At 36.6% G+C, this 12,349-nt stretch overlaps 1 protein-coding gene across 8 annotated transcripts in view; it reads right to left on the minus strand.

Annotated features, from left to right (window-relative positions):
• The window catches only part of LOC107224575 (ankyrin repeat domain-containing protein 17), a 46,037-nt gene extending 33,848 nt beyond the window's left edge, over positions 1-12,189 (minus strand). For 6 of the 8 annotated variants that reach the window (XM_046738231.1, XM_046738226.1, XM_046738232.1 and 3 more), the window contains exons 1-5: positions 11,841-12,189; positions 6,446-6,889; positions 2,664-2,811; positions 2,216-2,496; positions 19-304 (exon numbers count right to left, since the gene is read on the minus strand). In XM_046738231.1, the coding sequence (XP_046594187.1) occupies positions 19-304; positions 2,216-2,496; positions 2,664-2,811; positions 6,446-6,889; positions 11,841-12,041 (1,360 nt within the window). In that variant the 5' untranslated portion in view covers positions 12,042-12,189. Of the gene's footprint in view, positions 1-18; positions 305-2,215; positions 2,497-2,663; positions 2,812-6,445; positions 6,890-7,004; positions 7,224-11,840 lie in introns of those variants that run through there. The other 2 variants (XM_046738229.1, XM_046738233.1) reach the window with 2 other exon arrangements.
• Between the last annotated feature and the right edge of the window lie 160 nt (positions 12,190-12,349).

Below are 12,349 nucleotides of genomic sequence, written 5' to 3' on the forward strand. Positions count from 1 at the left end.
CTGGATGAAAATATTCACCTTGACTGAGAAGTAGAGCCACCATTTCCTCATGTCCTTCTCTAGCTGCTTCCATTAAAGGTGTATAACCTTCGTCGTTGACTTCTTCGATATTCGCTCCTCGTTCGATGAGTAGCATGGCCAGATCGACGTGGCCCCCGCATGCTGCCAAGGTTAATGGAGATTCAAAGCTATCCGTTGGCATATTGACTTGTGCACCAGAGTCTAACAGTAGCCTAGCCACCTCAACGTGCCCATCCATGGAGGCTTCCATTAACGCAGTATGCATTTCATCAGTTTTATGTTCCTATTAAGAAGAGAATATCAGTTTTAACTATGCAAGTATTCACGGTTTATTAAAATCTCATACAATCTTAGAAGACGGATATTTAATAACCTAAAAAAAATATTATAGCTAGTCATAGTTCTGAACAGTGCGTCATAAGAAGAAATTTCAAGTTGGGGAAGGAGGGAAAAAAAAAAAAATGTTGACACTTTTCTGCAAGAAAAAAAATAGACATGGAAATGACCTCAGATGAAAGCGTGAACAAAATACTAAACGTTTATTTCCCTTAAAAAGGAGCTAATTCAGTCCGAACAGATAAATCCCCTGACTGTGCAGGTATTCCAAATTTTCTAGTCGTGGAATAACCGGATCATGAGAACAATGGCAGAAAGTGCAGTTGAAGTTTTTCGCCATCAGTTTTAACTATATTCGTACACATTTTATTTCTAATCACATTGCGTAACTGAAAAATGTAATCTTTTGCATAAATATTTTCGCATAGACCTGACAAATAAAGTTGTTAGAATGTAAGTATTGTGGACAGTATGCATCACACACATTTTATCAATCCAAGACTATTTTATAATATCACTTGGAAAATGCCAAATTCTTTCTGTAAAATTTTCCTAATCCCTGATGGCTAACTACAATTTCCAAATACATGCTAGAGTAACTTACAAGGTTTCGAATAATGCCTTTGGCCCATCATTGAATACACAGTTGTCAAAAAGTTCGTGTATTACAAGCTTATACTTAGATTTGCAGTCAAAATCTACAATGATGGCCAATAACATATGGTAACTTTCCATTTATTGACATAAAGCAATTTATTCTTGTGAATAGATTACCTGTTTCAAAGTGAATATAATATACAATTATAATAGTACAATTTCCAAACTTTATGAGTCGTTTTGTCATACATGAATGATTTACTGGTAACAATCTATAGTTCATTGTATGAAGTAAAAAAAAACCAATAATCACATAAACTGCATTTTAAACATTTCACCGTGCAATAGTCATGAATACTCAAAGTTATTGAGAGAAAAATAATGTGGTGCTTGAGGTGGAATTGAAATTCAGAAATATTGAAAAGAAAATTAAGTGAGAATCTAAATATTTGTCAGCAGATATGCCAATTCATTCAATTATTGACTTTTTTTGCAATCGTTTGAGGAAAAACTCCAACGAAATTCTTTACTTTTTTTCTGCTTTCATTTTCATTTTCGTACCAACATTTGCTTCCACAAATTTCCAAACTAACAAAAATATTATTCAAGTTAAGGAGGTTTATCACCCGGAAATACGTTTGCATTTATAATCCAATTCGTTAGCAAGTGATTTAGATTAGGGCAATATCATTTTCTTATTAGAAAAAGATCTAAGTGGTCATTTTTTTGCCAAACTAAAATTCATCTCGATGTGGAAAATTTTCAGTTCAAGTCTAAGAGATGCCACACAAAATGTAATACTTTCCCATTTAGAAAATTACGCGAAAAATTAGAATAAGTAAATTTTTTTTTTAATTTTGGGAAAAATTCGGATACTGTGAGGCACCTTTAATGTTTGAGCTAAGAATCCTACTCTGAGGTGAATTTTTCGTACTGCAAAAACTAATGTTTAGATCTTGTGCCAGCAAAAGAAAAAAGAAAAAATATTACAGTTATTTCAAACAATCTACTACACAATTATCGTAATAGGCTTGAATTATTTCGAGAGACAGGTACTGCTAGACATACCCTATCTACGAATTAACGGATGGATATTTTTGATGAGATATTAAAAATGAAAGCAATTTCAAAATTTCATTGACGTGCTCCCAACCTTATTCCGTACTCTATTGCAAGGTAGTGAGTAACAACCTTTGACCTTTTGCTAAATTAATAAAAATCTTTACTCAAAGATTATGGTGAAAGTTTAAGGATCCTTTACCTGATCAGCTCCAGCTTCAAGTAAAAACCGCACCATATCTAAGTGACCCTTATAACAGGCAAGCGTCAAAGCAGACTCTTTGAATTCGTTGGAATGAGTATTGATGCCAGCGCCATGTTCTAGGAGAATTTTAGCAACTGGTACATGACCGGCACTGGCTGCTTCCATTAGGGGGGTGTGACCATTTTCATTGTGGTCTTCTACGTTGGCACCAGCTTCGAGGAGTGTTCTTACTACCTCCTCATGACCGCCAGCACAGCCATACATCAGAGGCGTATTCCCTGAAAACAAAAGGAAATACATTCAACATCATTGCTATGTCAACTAATGATCAGGAGCGATTCACTTTCACTGAAACCACATGACTAATTTTTATTCATAATATTCAAAATACAACTGAAGGTTAGTTTTACCAAGGGAATTGTAGTTATTATTTTTAAAGTCATACCTGACGTAGACTGCGCGTTGACATCGGCTCCGTGAGCTAATAAAAGTAGAACGATGTCCACATGTCCTGCGCTGGCTGCTTCCATCAAGGGGGTGCAATCCCCCTTGATGCCACGATCTTCAACGTTAGCATTCATTGCCAGTAGTACCTGCGGATAAATTCGCAAATTATAACCATACATGTATCACTGTATTAAAAATGAGTAATAGTTTAGCAGATGACGATTCAGAGGGAAATAATTTTACACTGCATGTAATCAGCTGAGAGCTGTCATATTTATGTTTTATGAAATCTGCCGAGTGGACAATTTAATCGAATACATTTAACATGTGAATTATTATCAAAAATAATTATTGGATGAAACATAATGCGCATTTTATTACACATTTACCTAATTCTTTCGAATTTCTCTCAATTTTTTTTTTTTTTTTTTATTTACTCTGATTTATTTCGTATTTGAGATCTTTGTTTTTTTCCATTAATCTGTAACTAACTAGAAATACATATACAATTAGATTTGTTTTGTACAAATGAATGGGAGTGGCATTCAACATAAACAGCAAAAGTATGATCATTGCATTTTTCCAGTTTACCAAGCGGTAAGTAATAATATTATTACTCCAATGTGGGGGAAAAGAAATATTTGTCCATTGAGAAAAGATTTCTAGGAATTGAGTTATAATATTGTCTAATTGTAAGTTACGATTACAAATTTCAGTTCTATTTTTACTCCCCATATTATATTCTTTTCAATTTTAGGTTATTATTACTACGGTACACACGAAACATTTTTTAATCATGATTTGATAATAATATACATCAACTTTAGCTATTCCTCTTCTAAGGTGTGCTTGCCTTCAGATTAAATTAATTAAATCATAGCACAAGTAATCAAAAAATGTAAAAACTGGGACTATTGTGCCTTTGCATCATATTTCAGTATTTCACAGTGAAAATGTTTGCTCCACGATATTTAATCAATTGATAGTGAATAGATCGGGAATATATTGAGAAAGCAATATGTACTTGTTTAAGAGTTGCTGTATTTTTAGTAAACATTCAACTAATGAAATGCAAGATTGTTGATTTTGATAGATATCCCAGTTTCAAGATGTTTGACCCAAATTGCTGGATAACGTCATTTAAACCAATGAGACTATTCTGAAATATTGAAATCATGTTATCAACGCATAGAAATTGAGTATAGTATTACAAAATTTGGCGCTTTTCTTTGGTGTATCTATGCGCCCTTTTAACATGAACGAAAACGCAATTTTTCATTTGTAATATACCTAATTGCAGATTTATTTGCTTGTATGAATATTTATTTGATGTTGCTTGGTAACAAGATGATCTTTTGTTCAGCTTCTTGTAATTGTACTACAGTATAGTTTCAATCCAATAATAAAAATTAGATAACTACAACAATTTTACGATCATTTTCAACTCAAATGGTGTTAACGTATTCAATTACTCTGGTCGACTATGCGTTAATCAGTATTGAATATTAACTAAAATATAACCTCGCAACAGGTACGTAAGAGTGGTGACTTTGGAAATTGACAGTACTTTCAAAATAGTACAAATAGAGTCGTTATGTAAAGTGATCGATGCTTCAAATTAAAGAAAAGGTTTCGTCTGTGTCATTAACTAGCAATTGTCAGCTTTTGCCCATTACATCTATTTCAACAGGGCATAAAATTTAACTGTAGGTTTTAGTCGACAAACTTGCAAAACCAATAACAAAAGACCATTTTCCTGGTTTCGGTCAATTTTTGATTCCGTAATTTGGAATACTCTCTTCAAAACTTTGCACAACTATTCAGGGAATAATGACTAAAACCTTTGAAAATTTCTTCATATTCATTGCAATGCTAATGCAATTTATTAAAAAAAAGTTATGTTTCGTCTTCCTTAATTAGAATCATCATTTTCATCAAAGTTGAACGGAGAACAAAAAACATTGCCTGAGTTTTTTCAATGATCATAATCAATTATCCTGCAATAATAAGGAATATCTTCAAATTTGTAATATAGTAATACCCTACTGGGTTATTAGATTTTTAAACTTTAACTTCAGGAGCGTTTTACAGTAATTGTTTGAAAAAAATTGAGCCATTTTCGATTCAATGCTTGCAAAAAGTGATGGAAACTAGACACACCGAGTTGCGAGAAAGCTTAGTCACACCCTAATCGATATAACCAGCTTGTGTGTCAATAAGAAACCTTTACACTACAAAAATATCAGCTTTAACAGAATGATTACTGCACAGTTTTTGTGATGTTGAAATAAAAAATGATAACGAGCATGCTCAGCTTTATATACATGACGGTAACCAAAAGTGCGTTACAGGTATGCTTGAGGCATATAACCTGAATTTCATAGTAGCTCAGGGCAGAATACGTGAAAACCAAGGATTGTTATCTTTAACTATTGTAGAAAAGATTTATAAATTATAGAATTTGATGTGATAGAAAAAATTTGGCAAAGCCATTTGTTTTTTGTCATCAAAGCGGTACCTGCAATACACAATATTGATGAAATAGTGGTGAGATAAGTATTTTTGAAGTCACAGCGATTTGACAAAGGACTGAATGAGAAATTAAAGGAAATATGAATTTTTCATTTTTCAAACTTTATGATAATAACATAATAGTATTAATAAAAATAATAATAATAATTCTTTATTAATCAGAATTATATTTTCAATACAAGGAAGGAAGAGTAGAGTACAGCAGGGGGTTGTTATTGGCAGTAGAAACACCCGCATATAGGACTATTAGGCAAAGTTTGACGCTTAGGATTTTACAAAAGTATGTGAGCTTTACAAGAGATTTCACAAAATTTTGATCACTGTTTCATTTGAATAAAAGAAGCGAGTTTGGCTGCTGATTCTGGCCAGTCTCTTCAGTTTCGTATTGGAAAAGAAGTTCGTATAGTTTGATGAATGAATAAAGTAAATATTTTCTGTTGGGTATGGTTAGCTGTAGAAATATCATACTAGGGTTAATAATAATCAAGGATGAACCGACTGTATCATCTGAATAAAAAAATTCAGAAAGAACACAAAGACCGTTGTAAAAATCTTCAGAAATTATAGTTGCTTCAATGATGGAGAACAAAAATTGAACACCATTCCTTCTGTGATATAGTAATAAATCAGTGTAAATTCGAATAATACAAGCCGTGATATCAAAGATTTGAGAAAATATTTCACCATCAGAACGTTCTTAATGATAGTATTTTGATTTTTTTTTAACGAATTCTAATGTTTTTCGACTCATTTCCTTTACCATAGAAATGTATAGAGTTCGCCTTGAATATTTTACACAATGTTATCTTCATAGTGGCTAAAAGTATATCTGTATAAGTACGATACACGTCGGATATTTATAAAAAAATTAAATTCGTATAGTATAACTATACTGTGTCATGTTTTATGCATTTTTATCAGACAATTTGTGAAGATCTGATCGTAAGCCCAAAAACATTAGGATTAGATAAAAGAAAGAAGAGAGTCTCATCATTTTCAGCATTCTATTTGTGATAACTTTTTCAAATTGCTGACCTACAATCTTGTATTACTTGAGTTTTCTCAGATTAATTTTTATTACGTAGTAAAGATATTGTTTCGTTAATTTCCATCATCATTGCTCTAAATAATATTACAAGAGATTTGTTGAACGGTTTTTCTCATTTCTTAACTTTTGTTTCAGATGACCTGGCTGATTAGTCCTCAAATATTTGACGAGTGTCCTCTGTAATGCAGGTGAGTACCGACCTGTGCCAATTCGTAATACCCGGCAGAACAAGCTAGGGACAGGAGGCTTTCTCCTTCCTCGGTAGTCTCGTGTACGCTGCGTCCCTCCGTCAGGAGTTTTCTCACCGTGCCAACGTCACCGTCCGTGCAGGCTTCAACGAGAGATCGCTTTTCGTTCTGGGTTCGAGGGTTGTCGCTGCGCATGCGAGTTAACGCCGCCGCGGCTTCGTCTAATGCGCAAGACACACTTGATGTCAAACGACGAAGCACCTCGTGATCAGCCAGATGCTTCCCATCACCAGACGATAATTTACCAATACCGGCAGCTTCCAGAAGCGCCTCTAGCCGTGCCTGAGTTTCAGGGTCCACTGCCCGTTCTGGATCTTCAGGTGTCAACAAAAACTTTGACGTCTCTAGGTGATGATTCTCGTCCAACTCCGCTTGATCAATTGCAAAACACTCCACCTGCAAACCAAACATTGGACAATGAAGCATGTACGTAATATTCATCAATCGTTTAATATACAGGATCATTTATGCATCGCCGAACTTGAAACCCGGGTGTGAGAGAGCCGCTTACACGATTCCCAGGTAGCATAGCAGCGTCAACTATACTCGTGCTCAGCAACCAGTAAATTACCCTGTAGGTTTCTTTTTTCGACTAATTCTGTAGGTTAACAGATATTCATCGTCTGGTTGCCACAATGATTTTCACGCAGGGATTCCATCTTTCCAGTGGTAAAAAACTGGTACTTGAAATTAACGAGGTTGAGGTCTGCAGAGTCAACATCACGAATTATTAGAAAGACCCGATCTTTTATGATTGTAGAATCGGTTTGCAGATGTCTACGTGACAAACTGTTATTTTCCATGTTGAAAGAGATAGCCAGTTACATTATTGGGTCCGTATGATATGAAAAACATGAATTTCTAGATATTGACGTGTGATATAAGAAAGGTTGCTTGAGATGAGGCTGAAGTTAGTAACGTTGACGTCACGAAACGTCAGGGCAAAACATCATTATTATGCAATTTCCGAATGAATTTCAAGGAGTCGACTTTTTGAAATATACGAGTATGTTTTGTTTATCATGATTTACTAAATTTCAGACAATCCTAAATGTGCGAAGTAGCAGTTTTTCCTAAACATGCATTATTGCTCTTAACGTTAGTAACTTCATCCGCATTGTTTGGAAAGATTTTGATGCGCCTGAGATTGCTGTCGTCAGTGTCTTTGTTAGGATCACAAAAAAATGTCTTCAACAGTAAATAACTTTTGCATTATATTAATACTTTGCAGCTTCAGAATGACTTTGAAAGAATTGAATTTGTAAAATATCTGGGTAAGCTTTGTTTTACTGCAGTCACTAAATTTCAGACGATCCTAGACTAGTGAAATAACGAGTTTTCCTAAAAATCTATTTAGCAGGCTTAAGTGTCTTTCAGATAAATAATTTATTAACATGACGGATACTAATTATTATTCTAATTATGATACTTTTATATTTATAATGACACTGAAAGTGACAGGTAATACGGATGAAAATGTTCTAGGGGACGATCAAACGATGAAACTTGAGTGGAATACTTAGCGAACTCTTCCGAACATATTTCTTGATATTTTATCGTTTGCTCACTCCCTAAAAGCCATCCAGACGAATTAACTGATGAATATTACGTACTAGTTTCAGCGTCATATATTTATAAGGCTTTATTGCTCAATTTAATCAAAATTAGCATCATCAGTAAGTAGATGTAGTTTCATAAAAATTTTGCAACGATCGTAAGGTGAAGCGAGAACAAAGGTCAAAGACTATAAGCAAGTTCAAGTAGATCTAAATGAATCCTCACCTTGAAAATGAAATTTCTAAAACAATAGCAGTTTTTCTGACCATCCGAATTTCTTTCAAAATTTGTGATTAAGCTTTCATATTTTTCGGGAGAACCGGACATAAAAACTTCAGCAAAATTTAACGTAACCTACGTCTCGAAAAAATATCTGTTCAATTTTCACTGATTCGCTTAGCACATGCACTTTGCGTGGTTTAGAAATTTATTAGATTATATTTACGGGAATTACACGACGGAAGCTCGTTATCCTGCAATATAAATCTCCAAGTTGTGATGCATGGGTTTTTAAAAATTCTGTTCGACTTTGATCCACTACAATACCATCAACTCTAACCTCTTGACCCTACACTGGTAAATATCCTAGGGGTACCTAATTTACTGTCTCATTTGTTTTCTAATTGTCGTACAAACTTTATCCACTCGCCAATCTGTTTTGTACACATTGAAAAAGAGATCGATATGTATTTCTTCAAGTTTTGATTGATGTAAAACAGTGAAGAGTGCGTTTAAAGTTGTCACAATGCTTGAAGAGTTGAACAAAGCAAGCTTGCCAACGAAAACGCTGGGTTAAACAGTTACCTTGGAATACCAGTCTAGGGTTAAAATTGTGATATTCAAGTTCAGCATTGGGATACTGTATTTTTAGAAAAAATTGATATTTGACAAATAATTTAGAATTATCGGAAATTCTATTATCAGTGATAGAGCAGGATGACACAAATTTTGTAAACTTAAAAATTCGCGTCAAAGTTATATTATATGGATATTGTTTCTTAATGATTCGACATGTTAATGAGACTAACCTCAACCTGCCAAATATCACAAGTTGGTAAATTACGATAGATTACAGTAAATAAGCTATGAATTTTTGGAAGAATGACACATAAGTCTTGATCCAAACCGAGGCTACAAATTCCCAATACAAAATAAACTTTGTGCACTGAGTTTAGTACAACGGTATCAGCGCTGCTTGATATTTCATACTAATTTAGTGCAGAATTTTTCATCCGATTCTTCGATCAATATGCAAATAATCACCCAACCTGATTCACTTTATAAAATATTCGTCCAGAGAGGAATAATTCATAAATTACAATGACCGCAAAACGAATTCTAGCCAGAAATAAAAATTGAGGTTATGTATACTAACGGAGCTACGAAACTAGGCGCAGCAAACATTAAGCCGAAAAATATCGTGTTGCCTAGAACGTTAACTGAAATAGTCGAATTTTCAAAAATTTATACCACCAATAAAAGCTTGCAATTCTATAGATTCCGGTACAAAACCCAGACCTAAATTTTATAGAGTGAAATTGAATCCCTGTTGTCTGAAGTTAGTCATAATCAGCGTGGAAGAATAAAGAGTAGAGCGCAAAAAAAAAAAAGCAGTCTGATAAAAAGTCAGATTACGCCTATATCTACGTAGTTTTTTACGTAGGAATCTATACGCAAATATCAGCAATGTAAAAACAACGAAGCACGACGCAGGGTTTTAGGCACACACGACGGAAAATAGACAGGTGAAAGTGACGACGACCATCGTTGCGCGTATCGAAGAGCAGCAAATGGTCGGCTGGTGGATAGACTGGAACAATGTGCAGCCATTTACCATTGCAAGGTGTATAACCAGGGCACATAAATGAGCCGAAGTGACACTTTGTCCAAATATATCACTGCGATGAGACTAATTATTTTTATCAGCTTCGCTTTGACACAGAGTCAGAACAAATATATCCTCACGTGATCTTTTATTGTTTTCCTTTATTCTATGCTTTTTTTTTCTTCTTTTCTTATCTTTCGCACAAAGTTTTCATTTCGCACGGGTCCGCGCACAAATGGGGGGGGTATAGGGAGGGAGACTAAGATGAAATTACTCAATTCCGCGAGAAAAGCAACCTTGCGGATTACTCGTACAGTGAATCATTTGATACGGGTGGCGAGCTCTCGGTTGGATCTCGTTAACCATTTTAGAGGTATAGAATAAGATAAAGAACTCTCAGTTCACGATTTTCACTACTCACTCACACACTTACTCACTCATTCGGACGCATCACCGTTTGAATACACCGTCGATCTTTCTCTCGATTGTCAGATGATGCACAGGCATTAGAAACGTAAAAGTACGTACGGTAAATACGTGTGTGAATATCCGTGCAGGCACGGCGACGCAGAGCTAGGAAATGAGATCTCAGACTCGAGAATTTCTACCACGCCGTGTGCCGACTGCGTCTCTGTGCCCTGCGCGTGGAGGAGTAATATACACGTATGATAACATGTAACTAGGCTGTCTACTACTCGATGCTTTGCAGTGTTGCTAGCTACTAATTGGTTAATACCGATGCCTAGGTAGGTACTCCGATTATGCTGCCGCGGCTGGTTTGTTAGCTTATAATCTATTTCGCTCTCGCGCGTAAGTACGGATAGATAGATATGAGCGTATCCACATGTGTGTGCGTGCGAGCATGCATTTTGCACAATGACGATATACCGAGGAACTAACGATAATTGAGTTGCACGACATTCTCGAACTAGGGTTTATGGCACAGGAACGGGATTAATACTACTGTACATACGACGTACGTACGAGCGAACCTGCCGAAATTTATACGGGGGTGAATGGCATTAGATGCAACCAACAACTCTCCGCAAAGACACGAAGCATGTAGTCAGTCAGTCGGATGGACGGACAGACGGACGGCGAACGAACGGACAGAGGGACCGACGGACGAGCCGACGGCGGTTGGACGGACGGACGGACGGAGAGACTGGCAGGACAAACAGGAGGAAGGAGAGATAGAAAAGGACGGGGAAGTCAAAGAGAATATTTCGATGCAAATACATGTATACATACATTCCATGTAGATGTATGTATGTATACATACGTGTATGCAAACACATACTCGCAAAGGAGAATCAGCTACTCGAGATGAGGATAAAAATAAAAAATAAAAATAATAAAAATTAGAACAGAGAACAGCGTAGTCGACTACCACCGACAGGCATGCACGGCACACGCACGCACACGCGGGCATATTCGTGCGTACTACGTGAACACAACGATGCGGGTACGCGACGACGTACCAGACGTCGGTAGAGAGAAGTTGGTGAGAAAATACGTAAAAAAAAAATTCAATCGAGGATCGAAGATAACAGGATGAGAATAAAAATGAATAAAATAAGAATGGAGAAAAAAAACTGGCCACTTGCAGCAATACCGCGCACATACTCCACTGACGTCTAGCCTGCTATTAAAGCACATATCCCGAGTTATATAACTTCGCAACACAAATCCGTTCGTATTTCGGCGATAAAAACGCGCTGGCTCGAACGATCGCACTTCTCGTCGTCTCCTGAGGTATTAAACGGTGCTGGTACGCGGCGAGATGGTCGCTTTGTAACGAAGTTCATTGAAACCTGGTCTCTCCCTGTCTTTCGCTCGCGGATAGTGGCAGACTGGCACACTGGTGGCACTAGAGAGGGCAACCCCTCGCACATATTAGACGTAGGATGAAATCTGCGTTTAGATCCTAAACAGTAATATATCGAGGACCCGGAGTGGATTTACCTCTGAAACGCTATCCTCCTCGCTCTCCGACGAGTCTGTCATAAAGCGGGGCTGTAATTCTGAGAACGTCTCGGTCTCCGACTTCGTAGGGCTGGAGTTCGAAGACTGGGGAGTCGACGTTTTTCCTATGTCGTGATGAACGACGTTCGCTTTTTCGTGTTTCTGGCTATCCGAAGTTGTTCCTTGTCCTACATTCTGCATTTTTACCTTCCCGATAAATCATATGACACCAATCTACCGTTCTCGTTACGCGAAACACACATAGAACACTGATTTTTGTGAATATTTCTATCGCAATCGCCGTCATTCACGTAAGCTAATACCCGCCATGTCTACTATGGCGAGTCCCGACTCCCGGATGCCTCGGCCGAAAAACTCACCGCAGTCGCTATCTGTTGGCGCGTAACTTCAACTATCGTTTCTTGACTTACGTACGTACGCGTATGTGCAGATCCATATTCCCGTAACGCACGTCACCTCGCGGGCTCGCGGCAACAATCGTCTGCGTG

Source organism: Neodiprion lecontei, chromosome 4 (genome assembly GCF_021901455.1).
Source record: "Neodiprion lecontei isolate iyNeoLeco1 chromosome 4, iyNeoLeco1.1, whole genome shotgun sequence".
NCBI lineage: Eukaryota > Metazoa > Arthropoda > Insecta > Hymenoptera > Diprionidae > Neodiprion > Neodiprion lecontei.